The sequence below is a fragment of the Aythya fuligula genome, chromosome 24, assembly GCF_009819795.1.
Source record: "Aythya fuligula isolate bAytFul2 chromosome 24, bAytFul2.pri, whole genome shotgun sequence".
Taxonomy (NCBI): domain Eukaryota; kingdom Metazoa; phylum Chordata; class Aves; order Anseriformes; family Anatidae; genus Aythya; species Aythya fuligula.
The window spans coordinates 5,061,443-5,079,121 of NC_045582.1; the positions used below are offsets into that span (position 1 = coordinate 5,061,443).

The 17,679-nt window shown below is 41.7% G+C and overlaps 1 protein-coding gene across 1 annotated transcript; it reads right to left on the bottom strand.

The window, feature by feature from the left end:
• Positions 1 to 943: 943 nt before the first annotated feature.
• On the bottom strand, positions 944 to 17,447 carry WNT9B (Wnt family member 9B; the record flags this gene model as incomplete). The annotated part of the gene is made up of 4 exons (XM_032202900.1): positions 944 to 1,420; positions 2,332 to 2,597; positions 8,674 to 8,930; positions 17,410 to 17,447. Coding segments are annotated over 4 exons (1,038 nt in total), but the record flags the coding sequence as incomplete, so codon positions are not given.
• Positions 17,448 to 17,679: the final 232 nt, after the last annotated feature.

Here is a 17,679-nt window from a genome sequence, read left to right on the forward strand (position 1 = left end):
GCACACTGGGCACCAGGGCAGAGTCGTACATTTAAGACAAAAGAGGCAATGAAAGTTTGATCGGGAAAAACAACAACAGCGACAAAAACAAAATAGATGCATAATTAGCACCATCACCCTGGATCCACCACCACAAAACAACCTCCTGCGAGGCAGTATGCTGCAAAGGATTATTACTTCACGGACCTCAGCTGAGTTCTGTGATACATGCATTTTATCAGATACAGTTCCAAGTTTCCTGTGTACAGCAAGGTTAAAACATGGTTACAATGTGCTTGAAGTCTAATGCCCACATTGTGCATAAGATGGACATGAGCTTCATTTCTTTGTAAAGTGGTATTTCTGAGGCACAATTCTTGCATCAAAATGAAGCTACTCAACAGTGTATTTGAGTTCAAAGCAGGGAAGATTCAACCAGCTTCCAGAGAACATAACTTAAAATCCCCTGTTGCCAGAGTCATTTTGCCTTGGTGCAGGAACATGCCTGTCTCTGCTACATCAGAATCCAGTCTCTGCTCAGTTGCCTCTCCAGTCCCTTTCTTCTCTTGTCTCCACGAAACAGGGTGCAAGCCCTCATTATTTCAGTTTGACCACCACAATGCATTTATATTTGTGCAAGTGAGGGATGATGGGGGGGAAATATTCCTGCAATTGTGAGTACAAGCTCAAGAGAGAGATTTTGACTGCCTCAGTGGTTCTGCTGCCCCCTTATTACTACCTTTCTCTTTCCCTCCTTCCTGATCTGTTACCTGGCAAAACTTCTGGTTTTCACCCCTCATACAGGGGCTGTCCCCAGATTTGGGGATCTCAGCACTGCGATAACAGGAGCACTAGACATTTTTGGTGCTTGCTTTTTCCCTTACCCCACAGTAGAGAATTATGTCCCATTCTCCATCCTTCTTTCTTGTACTCTAGGATTTGTTTTGACCCTCTAGAGCTGATTTTACTGCTTGCAGCTGTAGACCACCTCTTCCTGCATGCACTGTTGGCACTCAACATAGCAACACCACTGCACCTGACAGTGGCAAGAGAAGGTAACCAACCGGCTCTGGGTGTTATAGCCTCGTCCACAACACATGCTGTCACAGTTGCCCTCGCGAGAGCAGGTCCTCCCAGCAGTTCCCAGGGAGTATTTGCTGGGCCGGCAGAAACTGGGGGAGTCCTCCACATACACCAGGTCAGTGGCACGGGGTGAAGCAGGGTGCTTGGTGGAATGGCTGTGTCTCTGTGGGCTGGCCAGCTCTGAGTGGCCCACAGCATCATTGGTGGTGCTGAAGACCTTGACAGCATCATCATAGCGTAACTTGAGCAGTCGTCCAACCTCATGGAAAGGTGAAAGCTGCTTCCAACATGTCCGGACAGCACATGAACCAGAGACGCCATGGCACTTGCATGTGGTTTTGAGACCATTTTTCACAGCCTGATGAGGAAGAGAAGCAGTAATCGTTATCTGCCAGGACCACGAGCCTGGTTCTGGGTAGAGATTACACCTCAATTGCAGGCAGCCCGAGAGTACTTCAGTTTTATTGGCATTATTCCTATTTTACAGAAATAAAATGAAAAAATAAAGGAATTTCTACAGAGTTGGTCAGAAAGTTAAAGCCTGAATGATTATAAATGTCTGAATATTGAAGCTAGTCAAATTCTTACTAAGCATATGTTTGGAACAGCAGGAGTAGTCAACCATGAAACTGTGTATCTCCAGCATGGTCAATTCCCACTCTTAGCATATTCAAATCAAGACAGTGCTCTAATCAAACAAGTAATTGGACTCAATATATAGAAATAATGTTAAGTCAGTAGCCTGTAATATATAAGCCAAAATGCTTGATCTAATGGCCTCCCTAACCCAACACTGTAACATGACTAGGTCCATAGCAAATCACACAGACATAGCAAATCTCCTCTGGACTCATAAATGATCTCAATAGTATCAATCCTTCATCTGCGTCATACTTCATACCAGCACTGAAGCTCTCCTGTTGTCAAACCTCCCTCTGGCCATCACATAACCAACACAGTAATTCAGCCAGTGAGTTTCACAGCTGTTACTGTACTGCATATTACTACCACTCAGCCTTTGATATTGGTAGAGGGTATAGCTTGCTACTCTCCTATTCCAAACATCTAACTCCTTATATCATAATTCAGGAGACTTTCCAGGGAGCTCTCTCTACAAAACTGAGAGCCAAAACACACAGGTAAACAAGGGTCTGGTTTCTGACTAGGGGCAGTAAATACTCCTCTCACAAACAACCTTGGCTGAGGATGGGTTGGAAGACTTGCACTGAACCCTAACTTCTCTTTAGGCCTGATGCTGCAACTCCTCACCTTGATGCCAACATTGGTGTTGTGGATGTCCACCTTGGCCCGTAGGTCTTTGCCAATCCTCTTCTGACCCAGGAATTTTTTCAGGAACTTTGTGCTGTATTTGAGGTTGTCTCCACAAACACCCCATTGCCAGGCCTTGCGGTTCTCCAGGTCTGGGGAGTCATCACAGGTGCAGCGCTCCATGCGCCCAGCACTACATGCTCTGGCCAATGAGTGGGTGAGAGCTGCAGAAGACACTGCATATAGGAAGGCAGTTTCCTTAAAACCTGCACAGGAGAAGGATTATGAGAGGGTAGGTGCAAGAAAGGCAAAATAAGGTGTTCATCCACCTCACTGGCTCTCCTGTCTGTCCATGAGCTAATACCAAGCACAGTACTTGGCTTACAGACAAAAGAGACAAAATTATTCCATTACCTGCACATAAATCCTATCACAGAAAGCCAATATCAGGTTTGAAGCAACTGGTATATTAACATCCCAGTCTCACCTGGTGACTGAGACTGATTCAACATGGAGACAGAAGACCACTCATGAATCAAGGAATTAGAAAGGCAATATGCAAACAGTCCTGGGAAAATGTGTAACTACAAAAAGTGACAGTCATGAAACTCTATTTGTCCCCCTTCCTCACCGCAGAGCTGATAGGTGAATAGGGGCAGTCACTGAAAACATGTTGTTGTCTAAAATCATGAATTATTTTAAAGAGTTTAAAATCATGAACAAACTATTGTTCATAATAATGTTCACATAATAATCATAATATGTTCACGTAATCATAACCACTGTGTTCATATAATCATGTTTAAAATTATGAACTATTTAGTAGAGACTGAAAAAAGTATTTTAAAAATACAGTAATATACATATCATTTATTTCAAAATGTTTTTGCTTGGGACTATTTTGACTTACTAGTGGTATTTCATATTGAAAGATGACAAGTAGTTTGATTGGGAAAGGTTACATGTTGGAAGAACATCTTTGGCAAGGACAGAATCTCCAGCATATAAGTGGATTTTATAACTTCTCTGTAAAGAGACTCCCAGCGACTGTGGTGCTGTTTTCTGAAGCTGTTCTCCTTTTTAAACCAGGCTTCCCAGACAGGCTATGTTCACCCTGATAGATATGACCATGACACACCACAACATATAAACCATGTAAGAAAATACAATGCCTGAACAGAAAATGCCTGAAGACATAAGATCAGATAGGAATGGCCATGTGACATGATATCCATGAGCTCCACAGATGTCCCAGAAAGCACTGATTGGCACATACCTCACCCAAACCCAAAATATTTTATTTTCCTGTTTAACTCATTGGAAAATCTTAACATTTCCTCCAGAGTTTATCTGCAAAAATTAAAACCAGTGGAAAATTTTGAATGGAATATTGTTTAACAAGTCCATAATTTAGGAAGCAGACCAAGGATGAGAAAGGCAACTAATCAACATCTCAGAATGCAGGAATGGAAAAGACTGGCCAAAACCAGACAACTGTTGGTTTATGAAAAATACACTTGTACATTGCATGGAGGGAAACATATTGAAGAAAACAAATATTCCACACTGGAAAATTCAAAATTTCTTTCCACATCAGAAGGAAACAAATCTGTTCCCCTAAAAACATGAAAGAGAGAACCACAGAGATCTGATCTAGTCTGCAGTGAGCCCTGCTTTGTGCAAAGGTTGGAAAGAACCTCTAGAATTCATCCAGTCCAACCTCAAATCTTTCCATCATTCTATTCCCTCAAAGAATTCCCATCCAGCTGTAATAACAGATCAGACCAATGACTGTTGAGATCCGGGTGAGGTCACCATAAATCTGACCACAGAAGAGGACAAATAGTTCTTCTGATAACCATCAGTAAGAAGAATGACAAATTGACTAATTATACACATAATGGAGAGGCTGTATTTGCAAATTCAAGACAGACTTCATGCGTGATTGTTCAAATTCAGAAATTTTAAAAGAAATATCTAGCAACAGTCCAGACATGAGAGAGACAAGAAAATATTGAGGAAGTCAAGTAGTTCAATCAACAAACTTCTTCCTGCCTCCACATGTAAGTTGTTGTATCACAAATAACAAGGGACAAGTAACTTCCAGCTAAGCTCTCTGATTGACAATGCTCTGTAAATGTTTGAGGGTACTGGAAGAATAATGGAAAAATGTCACCAAATCCATCTAAAGTTTTGGAAAAACTCATATGGGATTCAGTCATTACAGATTTTGAATAGCAAAACAATGCTCACACGTTTTTGAACACTGGTTAACTCAAAAGAAGAAGCTAAGAAAGGATGAGATACATTTGGAATCCTAAACTTGAAAAACAGTTCCAGTAGCTGATCTCCAAATCCTTACCAGATTCCCAATATCCTATATGAGATACTGATACCAGAAGAGAGGAGTGCATTTTAGAAACACTTTCTCATACCATATAAAGCTAGAAGTACCAGTCAGCTCCACATACTCTGCTAAATCTGACTTTGTGGAACACCACACTGCTTCTGCTATTTCTGAGTAGTGATGGTTTGGTTCTTTCTGTGGTATTCCACGTAACTGCTGGCCAGATATCAACCCTCTTGAAATCAGAGACCATTGCTTGTGGTCAGACCATTGCAGACAGCAGTAACTGAAGATAACGAGCATACTTTCAAATCATGTCCTTCTTCTCCTCCCTCCCATCTCCTTTTATGGCAGAGGTTCAGTATCAAATGCTTGTCTGAAAAATCTATGATTCCTTCTCATTCATTGTAAGGGACTGATCCCCATTTAATTAATTCACAAGCACATGAGTAAAGAGAAAATGAAGCATTCTTAAGGCTTTGTTGAATAACAATAAACAACAGAGCAGCTGTTTAAAATGTATTTTCAGAAGGGTATAGCACAAATGAGCAGGAATCAACTCCAACAAATACGTTATTGAGAAGATCTAAACGGAGCTTTCTCCATGTGTGCTAGGTATCTATCCTCCCACTATGTCAATGGCACTCTTGTAACCACAGCCAGTGGAACCTGGCTGTCAGAGTCTGTTTAAGGGATGACTCCCTCTCCTGCCCCTATATTCACTAGGTGGCTAGTGACTATAATAAAATCTTAAACATACTGTGCAAGGGGGAACATCTAAACACAGACATCTTTTGGGGGCAGTAGTAGGTTCAATTACAAACAAACAGCACAAAGTTGAATTTCAAGATGCTGAAACAAGCCATCTACTCTTGATAGGACCTTGCACGTTTCCAAGTCTTCCTCTGAGCTCCCTTGAATCATTTCTCTAACTTAGCAGCCTATAAATACAGAATGACATTTGCTGTGATGGTAAGACACTGGTCTGTGGTATGGTGTGCTCTAGACCACAATAAAAACTGTAATGGGAGGAGTTTAGCCATACGGTGATTCTGCCAAAGGAAAGATGCTCAAGGTTGAAGATTTGAAGATACTACAGTAAAGACAGTGTGAACATTTCAGAGCAAGTGGAAGAAACAACTCTCTGGGAAAAAAATAAATAAAGAAATAAATAAAATACACCAACAACCAAAGACCAGAGAGGTATAGAACTGTATAAAGCTTTAGAAAAAAAGGACTTCTCAAGATCTTTAGCCCAACCTCCTGCTCGAAGCAGGGCTAACTCCAATCAAGTTGTCCAAGACTTTGTCCAACTGAGTTTTGAAAGTCTCCGGGGATGGAAATTCTACGACCTCTCTGAGCCACTGCTCCTGTGCTGTATCATTCCAACTTCTTCACAACATCAGTGAAACCACTGTTAGAACATCAAATAATCTAAACAACATGAAGCAAAGAAATGGAGAGAGGATTGTGGAGTGCTCAGTTCTCAAGGATTTTTCTGAATGTCTGGATCTGAGCTGTCTTTGCTATAGGTATTATTTTCCCCAAATCATCATTTTGTTTGAGATGAAATATAGCCTGCCTGACCTCCAGCAGCAACTGACCACATTTATGCCACACCTTGGAAACCAAAAAACTCATCACTATTTCACAAGCTTTACATAAAGACACCAACTGCCACCATGCAAAAAGATGGCTTGCAATGTCTTTCTGGGATCATTTTAAATCCCTCTGTTTTCACTGATTTTTTAAAAAGTGGAGAAGGAATGAAGGGAAATTTTACATGGATCAGCGGAAAGCAATAGCAACTATACATGACTGCAATAGTCATAGAAGGATTGTAGGTATGGTATGAAGGATGATGTGTGTGTATATGTAAATATGTATATATACATGCTATGTATTTGAAATGCCAGCTTTATTTTCACCATCTACTTCATTTGTTGCTTTACATTGACAGTCTTCTGGATACAACTAGGAAACTTCTCTTGCATAACCTGCAATCCTTGTGTGACTATTGTAGTTATGTAATAAAGCAACAAATGAAGCAGATGGTGAAAATAAAGCTGGCATTTCAAAAACCAGAAAACCCATGGTATACATATACATATATATATTAAAAATATGCAAATACAAAAAATAAGATTGTGGCATCTCGAGAAGCAGGAAAAACATCTGTGATCCTAGCCAGACACTGAATTTTTTTAGTTGTGACTACAAATTAAGTGTGGCTTTTCATCTACTATAAAAATGAACTGTCTCACCAGAACATGATCTTTTCTCCTCTTTTTCACTGGTAGGACCATTAAAGACTGTTATGTGAATGCTTTTCTTGATGGCTTCTCTACAACCATGACAATATCAAATTATCTAATCTTTTCTAAAACTCTTCATCACTACTTGGGTGAAAGGAAAATAGCCCGTTTTCTGACTGATGATTTCCAAAGCAGCAACAAAACAGCATTAGGAATTTGTGAGAAACACATCAAAAGCAGCAGCTGAAAATGTTCGTCTTCTTTGTGAAAGAAACTAACCTGTTTGCAAGTTAAAGGAAAATGAGAACTAATAATTGCTTCCAGCCAACTGTCCTCTCATACAGGGGATGTACACAGCATACTTTACTGTATTAAATCATCATTTGATCCTTAAGATTGTGTAATAAAAGTTTTCAAACACTTATCCTCATCTGCCAAAACAGGTTTTGAATTACAGGTGATATTTTATTTTGTCAATCTGGAGTCCATGGAAATGTTGAGGCATGCCACCACAAGATAATTAAATGTTTTCCAGCTATTTGAAGATGAGGATTATTCAATTGTCATCTTCAAGTTCTTTGAGGTTGATGGAGGCAGACATGTCAGAAAGTCACTCAAAATGATCATGAACAGCTTTTTCATGAGCTTAAAAATTCACAATAGAAGTTTGCAATAAACTAAATCTAATCTTGTATGTGCTGAAGTTTACTAAAATATTAATATATTTAACTGAATAAAATTTGATAATTTTAAATTGAAATGTTATAATGTTTCAATTCCAATGCTAATTAACATTTTAATTTCATCAAAGTTATTCATCTGCTTTTTTGCTAACTTTTATTCATTAATATTATTGAGGGGCTGAAACTGGGTAATACTGAAGTCTGAAACTCAGCATATGTTACTAAATATTACTGAAGAACTGAAGCTCAGTAATAGGTTGGTCAGGCACTATTTGGATGAGGACAGATTCAGAAGAGTGTATATGCATGCTCTGTGAAACCACATTAAGAAATGCTTTAAGGATCTATCCTCATTTAGTTTACCTCAACTTCTTTTAATTTAGAAGATTTATTATGCTGTCTCCTACCTCAAATACAGCACTTACAGGACATTTTCTTCCCCTAAAGCCTTCTGTGAAGCAGAAGCCATTGACTCTTCTGTTTGCTGTATCTGAACTTTTGTGGAAACCCCAAATATACGACAAAAAGTCTTACGAGATATCTGTAAATGTGCACTGAAATGCATTAGAGCTGATAAATGGCTTTTTAAGTTGAAAATTAGGATTAAATTCTGTATCAGAGAACAGCCAAGGTTTACATCCAAAGACCTCAAAAAAAAAAAAAAAAAAAAAAAAAAAAAAAGTCTTGTCTTAAAATTTCCCTTGAAATAAGGCACTAATTCTTATTTTTCAGAGCATCATTCCTGATTGACAGCCAAGAAAGATGATCAACAAAGGAAACTCCAGTTTTGGACAAAATTCCAAAAGACAAGGGTATGAACTTTCTTTTATATTTCAAACCATGACAAACCGCTAAGGAAGGATGAGGATAAGGCACTTGTCTATTCTGTGGCAAAAGAGCCCAAACTGCATTATATTCCCCGCTCTCATTCCTAGGCAAACCAGATAATCTCTGAGCTACCCAGTTAATGCCCCATGTCCTTTGCTGACTGTGAGATGCATATTCCAGGCAATACAGCACCAAGTGAGATTTTATACTGCAAAGGACTACCTTGTACCTCGCTTCAGCAGACTAGTCCGTCCTTCCAGGCTACAGTTCCAGCGCTCACTGCGAAACTGGTACTGGCACTCCATGATCCCAAGCCGGATGGCATCACGCAACGTCTCTGCCAAGCCAGGCTCCCTCCGGCAAAGCCTCTTCTGCTTGCGGGACAGCTTCAGCAAGTCACACTGCTTCATGTGAACTTTTCCCTGGGCAGAGTTTGTTGAGGGTCCCAAGGAAGGAAAGTGGGTCAGAGCTTCTTTCCCAGTCAGGCTGAAAAAAAGCAAAAGAGCATTGAATCAAGGAAGACAGCAGTCATGGAAGAGAAAGGTGATCAGAGGGAAGGATAAATGATACTCAGAAATTTCCTGGTTAGGGTATTTTACCAGCTCAAAAGTTTAATCAGTACAAACTGATTAGATTTTGTACCTCTCCACTGCACACCAAGGCAAAGTAGCAGACTAACACTGCAGGGAGAAAGAAGAAACACATGGGTGTTGGCAACAGCAATGCACCTCAGGTGGGAAGCTCTTTTGATTCCATGAGGATGTGTTTTCACACCTCTAGTTTTGTTTCCTGTGCAGTTCTTCCACCATCACAGACCTGTTTCTTAGCCTACATTTTTCTAAATGGTGCTACAATTCACTGTATGCCACAGCACTGTGCTTGCTCCATAAAACATTAACCACATCCTTTCAGGGTTTTGTGTACACTGGTACTATGCCACTAGACATAGCTAGGAAAGACCAGTAGGGAGATATTAACAAACAGCTTTTTAGAGCAAGCACAACTTTTGTCATAAAGGAAGAAGGGGTCAACTAAAATGTATTGTGTTTGGTTGGTAAGTAGCTTTTTTAAACAAGAAATTAGGGTTAAATTCTGAATTAGAGAAAAACAGGGATTTACATCTGAAAATAGTTTCACTTTTCATGGATTTTTCTTTACAAATTTATCTCCCTTGGCATATTTTGGATGCCTGAAAACATGAAGGAATTATTTTACTTTGAGGCACAATTTGAAGGCTGCAAACAAACTGGGAAGAATCATGCATTTGCACAACATTTATCTGCAGTGTCACTCCTGACTGCCAAGCAGGGAAGAATCGCAGAACTACCCCCCAAAACCAGAAACATCCAGATAAATGAAAACCTTTGAAAATCTTTATTCTTCAATCAATCTCAGCCCTGGCATTACCACTTGCAGACTTCTCCAAATGCCACTGTTTTCTTTGCAAGTCCACAGCTAGCTCAACACGGACAAAAAATATGTGAGCCAGTTGGTTCTTGTTCCTCCTCCCCAGTCAGGCAAACTGGGCTGTGCTGCTCCACAAAGCAAGTGTGGGAGTTGGACAAGCAAAGCTGGATAGGGAGGGATGTACAGGAGCAATCTCTGAAGCGTGTCGACAAAGACTACCTTGCTGCTAGCACCTCACCAGTGGTGTAGTGACTCTTCCATCATCTTCCCAGCACAGCTCAGCTTTTGTGCAGACCAAGACAAATGAAGATGCCTTGCTAACAGTGGTTGGGACCTTGGTACAGCACCAAAAAAGGCAAATCCTCAGAGCAGAGCAGGATGTGAGGTTATTCACCTCACTGCATCATTGTTGGCTTCCTTCTAAAAGCATGGCTCTTTTGCGGCTGAATTATCTGACCAGGTCTGACTGGTCATGTCTCCAGGTGTATGTTTCTGTACAATAAATACCAGTCTGCACTGGCAGAGAGAAGACAATAGTCTGTCAGCAAACACAGAAATCCACATTCTCTACCATACTCCAGTTCACAAGCAAAGAATGTTAACCAATGGAGGAGACCAGACTGAAGTCTTACCTAGCTCCACAAAAACCAGACATTTCTAACACTCTGGTCTCAACTGTTCAAGCAAGTCCAAACTCTCATGAAGACTATAACCTTCCTTACAGAGGATGTAAATCAAGTACTGCAGCTGCTGTTTTAGTTCCCCACATACTTTATAGACATTTCCTTGTGAGCTAGTTGTCTAGATCTCTGTAGTCAATCCAGTCTACCCAGGCATGGAACTTAAGAGTACAACTTAGCTGACCTAAGCCCGGTGCACTTTTGCACTCATTGTCACAGTAACCTGCAACCTCCACACACTCACCATTCCATAACTGTGTAAAGTAGGATTAATTAACCCTGGGAAATCATCCAGAGACCAGCAGACTAACCAAGAAACAAGGAATCTTTATGAATCATACAAAAAATATTAAACTTAAGAAACCAAGAAGAATCTCTTAACCTGTTGTCATTGCTGAAATGGGGGACAGAAACATAAGACTAATAGTGAAAGCCAAGGGAAAAATAGGCAATACTGAAAACTGAGGCCAGATTCAGCCTAAGAAACTGGAATTAATGCAGCTTAATGATTTTCTGAATGCAATGCAGACTGCACAGTTCAAAACCAAGTCTGGCAAAGACTGCGCAGACAGGGCTGAAACACTCAGTACACAAAGGACTTGGTGTTAAACCTATTGCCTAAAAGTACAATCGTGTAAATGGGAGAAAAGGTGGCAAATTCAAATTTTGAAAGATGTGAAGATCTACACAGAACAGGAGAAATCTGTTCCAGGCATATTGTGAGGCTACATGAACCTTTGGTCTGACGAAGGACAACCGTTCTTGCAATCTTGGACAGGGATTATCTCAAAGATATCCAATGACCTGCCAGTGGCCAGTGAGTTTTGGGAGAAGCTGATGTTGCCATTCTCCAAATCCTGAATAATGTTAGATGTTATTATTTGTGAAAAACTTAGTGAAGATAATCATAGACACCATATAAAAAGTTTTGAAGAATTTGATTTAATTTTCAGAGCAATCTCAACAGTGCACAGCAACTGCAACCTGAGACCACTGTACTGGTTTTGGCTGGGATAGAGTTAATTCTCTTCACAGCTCATATGGTGAAATGGTTTGGATCTGTGATGAAAACGGTGTTAATATCACACCAATGTTGTAGTTATTGTTAAACAGTGCTTGCACAGTCAAGGTCTTTTCTGTTTCTCACACTGCCCCACCTGCGAGTAGGCTGGAGGTGCACAAGAAACTGGGAGGGGACACAGCCAGGGCAGATGAATCCAGCTGACCAAAGGGATATTCCATACCATATGATGCCACACTCATTGATAAAAGCTGGGAACAAGAAGGAGGAAAAGGGAGCACACCTGGAGTTACAGCATTTGTCTTCTCAAGTAACTATTATGCATCATGAAGTACTGCTTTTCTGGAAATGAATGAACGTTTGCCTACTGACACAAAGTAGTGAATTAATTCCATATTTTGCTTTTCTTGCATGAGAAGCTTTTGCTTTACCTATTAAACTGTCTTTATTTCAATCCATGAGTTTTCTCACTTTACCTTTCCAGTTCTCTTCCACATCCCAATGGAAGGGAGTGAGCAAGCAGCTATGAGGGGTTTAGCTGCCAACTAGAGTTAAACCACAACAACCATACAGAGAGCAAAGATAGCAAGTATAATTTATCTTTTACACTATGTAAAGCAAAAGCTTTGTGGGAAATGCACTTTCTAGAATTGCACCTAGTAATAGTTTAAATTCGTGTTGATGCAATACAACATCCTACACAAATAGCCAGTAGCACAGGCAAACTTACTTCTTGCTACTTCTTTTTTTTACTGATTTGTGAAATTCTAAAGTTCCAACATACAAAATAACTTGTTGTTGTTGTTTTGTTTGTTTGTTTTTTTCTCTAAAAGTGGAAGATGAAAATAACCGGATGGAAATAACACATTGGGAAGTAAACAAAACAAGCAACAAGTGGGTTAATTTAAGATATGTGGCAAAAGCTATCTGGAATATACCTTTCTGTGAAAGTCTTCAGTATGTGAACTGTCACACTTGTTACCTAAGAGATGTGAATGAAAAAATAATAGTCTGTGCTTAGAGGTTTCTTCAGTGATTGGGCTTCATTGCATAGGACTGGTGCACAGAAGCAACTCTCAAAACTAGTCTCACATAACTTTCAATTTAGAGAAGTAGGCAGAGAAATTAGGGTTACCCAATGACACATGGTTGACCAGTGGCACAGCTGGGATCAGAAGCCATCACTCTCAGAGTCATAACAGACATGGCTAAGATTACTCATATACATGTAAGCAGAAGCTTGCAGGCTCTGACTACATTAGCTATAACTGTGTTTTATTAGGGCAAAACTAACATACAATCATATCAAGATCACAGTATGAGAACATTCTCATAAAACTAAATATAAAATGTGCAGATATTTGCAGTTAGGCAAACTGCATGTCATTTTTAGATGATTTAGAGTTTATTATCTACAGATCATACAACAAAAAAGTAAAATATTTGAATTAATGCACACCTGCTAGCAATCTGGAAAAACAATAAGGATCTCAAACTTTTATTTCTCTCTAGTTTTCTGTCTAAGCACTTTACTAAATTCATCATTTTCCTTTAATCTCCTTCCAGACACATTCCAGCTGCTTAAGAGACTTTTAATGAGAGTCTGTTCCTGTGCAATGCCTAATGTCCCCTGGATCTGAAAGGTCTTAAAAACCCTTAAAAATATGCCTTTTCTCTCTCTTCCCAGAAAGGAGAGAAATCAAAGGGAGCCACAACAGCACTCTATATCTGATTTCACAGGCCTTTCATGTTCCACAGAAATATCCACACCCCACAGATAGCTACAACAAGCATTCTGGGAAGGCTAAGAGAATACTGGATGACGACAGATCAAACCAAGGCCCCTCAGGTGCACAATGGGTCCACAGCTCTCCTCTCTCCCTGGCAGCTCAGTGGAATAGTTTTAAACCATTAGGAAGCAACACTGTGTCTACGTAGATCTTGATTTCAGGGGCAGTGCAGTTCCTGCCACTGACTATCCAACCTAGGCTAGCAGTGAAGTCAATCATTACACAGGAGATGAGATTTTCAGTCCAACTCTGGACTGGCCACACACCCTTGTCTGTTCCCCACATGAGACACTCAACACCCAGCAGGATGATTTTTTAGCAAAAAATGATTCCCTGAGATAATAACTAAAGACAAGCCAGGAACTTTAAATAATCAAAAAGCACCCATGGAAAGCCCTTACATATTCATTGCATCTGTAGTCCCACATCTTCTCTGTTGTCCCACATCCTCTCTGTCATGCCAGTCACTATGGACTCCATCTACAGACTCCATCTCTTCAAGACTCAGCTGAGTGTTGCCCTCCCTTTCCTTTTTTACTCTCTTTCTGCTAATATTCTCTTTTAAAATGACAATGCAAAAGAGATGCTGCAATACACCCTCCTGATACATTTTACTTTGAGGAATGGTTGTGAGACCCATATGTATTCTGGACATTTAGTTTATCTGTCAGAGGTACAGCTCAACAGGAGGAGAAAGATCTTCACAAATCATTCCAGGACCATTCAGAACTGGACAGCAGAGTCTCTTTTTGTTGTAGATTTAGTCCATTAGACTGATCACAGAAAAGTTGCAATAGCAAACAGTTACCAAAGAGGACATAGGAATGTAGGTAGCTGAGCTAACTGGATGAAAAACAAAGCTCACTTGCCATCTCTAGAAAGACACGGGGGAAGTGAGGACAGAGCTTTTGAAGGTACTAATTTTTTCATTAGTGTCATTTGATGTGTTATGTTCTTTTCAAAATTATGCAAGCCCATGCTTCAACAGACCTGCAAGTCACATGTTCTTTTGTTCCCTCACATGTTCCTCTTAACCTCTAAGGGCCAAAAAATATTATTCCATCATGAAATGAACAATAATTGTACCACTAATTTTGACAGGAGTACAACCAGGACTTTTCCCAAACACAAAGTGATAAAAAAAAAAAAAAAATGAAGGACACAGCTGAGTTAAGAGGAGCTGCAAAACAAGACAGCACATAACATGAAATTCCAGGAAGCCTGGCGCCTTTGTACGTACCACAGGTATTTCAGGTTGAGTTATAAGGAAATGCTCCAGTGGATCTGGCTGCCCGCAGAGCACGAGCCAAACTGGACAATGAATAAGACATGCTGCAGCCCACTTCCCGTTTATCTCCCCAAGAAAAGGCTTTACTCAAGTTTGTTGCTTCTGCCATCCCAACAACATCCTACCCAAGCTGGGTCTCTTCTGAATTCTGCCCTGACCTAGTTCTAGGAAGAGGGCAATTGCTGCCCTCTTAGACTGTGTGGGAAGCAATACCTTCCAGCACCCCCTAGACTATTTTTCACTTTGTGAAAGCCTCTCTAAGAAGGTAAGTGGAGGCCAAGAGCTTTTTAGTGAGGTCTAGAGAGACTCCCATCCACTAAAGTTGTTGTACATCCTGAAAGAAAAAATGGGGCTACTTACAGGAGGCTATAGCATGGGCTGTAAAGCAAAGGTGAAGACAAACAAGCATGAAGGAAGTTAAGAAGTACACGCTGTCTGTATGCAAGGGAGACGGCCACTCCTGGATTCCTGCAACTAATGAGCCAGGCAAGCCCAATATAACCTGAACAACAGCTGGACCACATTGCAGTTTATTTACTTGTCCTCCTTTAAAATCTGGCTGTGATTTTCCCCTCTCTGGACCCAGTACTGGCATTTCAAGGTCTGTTCAAGATACCCAATGTACTGATACCAGGCAGTCAAACAATCCCAAATACTGAGAATGTGGTCTTCTGAGATATGCCCACAGCTGCCATTATAACTCCATTGTAAGGCTGTGTTCACCACAGCAAAACTTCTGCTTCGTACATTTGTAGGTGACCTTCATCTTTCCCTGGGCCCTTTGCATATTTTTGCTGGACTGCTCTGTACACTTCATGCCTTACTTCTGTCCTGATAGAACAAAATTTGGTATTTCCTTCATTGCTGCCAACTTGCAATGCTTCACCTTTTCCAAGCCCACTGAACACAAAAGAAAGGACTCAGGTCCTGTTGCTGTCGCTAGCCACCCAAATGCCTCCTTCACTTTTTATTACATCTTTGTAAGGTTTCCACAATTAAAAATAAATAAATAAATATTGGAAAGCAAGATTGAGGTTCATGTCCTTATGCCTCTAGCACTCGGCAAAGTTTAGAGGTAGAATATTGGACCAGGGCCCCAGGGCCACTCCAATTCAGTAGTAGTTTGGATGCAAGAAGCTTTTTTTTCACAAGCTAAGTCATATAGGTATTTACATCAGAAATTCCAAGATATTCAAGTTCCTCCCTACTCTATCAATTCCAATTTGTATTTGAAAGCACCCACATATCTCATTATTAATCACCACCAGACACTCACTGAGTTCATGGACTTGACTTTCTTTCTTGAGCTCCTTCTTGAAACTTTTAAATAACAGATGAAAATGAAAAGGTGAAAATGCGCCGGACACACCTGTGTCAAAACCCTCAAGAAAAAAAAAAAAAAAAAAAAAAAAGTAAAACTCCAACCTCGGATCCTGAGTTAAACATTGTCAAAAGGCAGCACTCACAGATTTATTATGACCAGAAAGCAATTCATACCAAACAGATCATTGCTACAGAATGAAGAATCATTCAGGTTGCTTTAACAAACAAGCCCACCTAGAGCAACAGCAACCGCTTTGTGTTGCTTATATGAAAGGAAAACATGAACATGCTCACTTCCACTGAGTACAATCATGTGTACATGCCCCTGTAATTGGAAAGCCAAACACTCACAGCAACCCAACTCCTCTCTGAATGACCGAGAAAGCTATAGTCTTCCACAGTCAACAGACATTTAGATATGAAATAAGCTAAATGATATAACAGATAAATTTTAAACCAGATATTTTAAGGAAGCTTTGAAACACAAATGAAATGCCAACTGTGGTCATCGGTAAGCAGTGCCAAGCCAGCAGACACTTGCATGCAAATTTAGGAAGAATTGTCTTGCGAGGATTGGTAGAGGGACCAAGACCCTCCACACGTGTAAGTTAGCAAAGCTCTGCCTGGAGCATTCTGATCACCCACAGCAGGGTCTGAATGTATTAGTGTTTGCACCTCTCCTACACTCACTGTGATATATGCACTAACAGCCCTGGTTACCATAAAAGAGTCTGAAAAACTCTCTGAGAAGCAGCTTACTGAGAAAACAAAACATTTCTTCAGGGGAAATTCTGCGCTGACCTGACCTGTTAAAAACCTATCTTTAGAACAGTAAAACGTGAGGAAAGGACCCACACCTAGGGGCAATTGTGCTGAATGGGATACCATGTGGTATCCCAGGCTGAAGCACCAAGTCTCTGCATGCAGGTGCATCCTTCATCTCTGGACTGGCCTTAATCCCCTGCCATCCGGGGGACCGTGCAACGCCAGCAAGTCCCTCGCACCTGCCTGCTGAGCCCTGGCTCTCTCTGCCAGCCCCCTTCTCCCACTTTATTCCCTCCAGGGAAACAGTTTGGAGAGTTATTATAACCAGTGACCCATCCGGAACTAATTTCAAAACCTGAACAGAAGCAAAGCATGGCTCAAGAAGTCAGCATAACTGCTCCCAGCTAACAGCATCTTCCACCCCGTCCCTCCTTCCCACTCTCGCACAAACTAATACTTCCCCGGCCCTCTCGCCCCTTGCCTCCGCCTCTACCCCCAGGACGCCCCGCCGGGTGTCCCCGCAGCGTCGGCAGTCGCTGCAGGTGCGCTCCCCAGGGACCGAGCTCCCCCGCGGAACCTCGGTGCGCCCCCTCCCCTTGGCAGAGCACCCGCGGAACCTCCGCGCCCCCTCCCCGGGCTCCCCGCACCGCGAAGGCGGCTCCAGGAGCTGAGCCCCGCGGGCGGCGCTGACCCGAAGTAGGCGGCAGCGGGCGGCGGCGGCGGCAGAAGGAGGAGGAGGAAGAGGAGGAGGAGGAGAAGGCGGCTGCAGACGGCGGCGGCAGCGCGCATGGTGCCGGGCTCCGCAGCTTGCTGCGCGGCCGCCCGGCGCCGCGGCTCTTTAAGCGAGAGGCGGGGCGGCCCCCTCCTCCCGTCCCGTCCCGTCCCGTCCCGTCCCGTCCCGTCCCGTCCCACAGCCGCCGGGCACACCGTGGCGCACGGCGCCGGGCATCCCCGATACTCC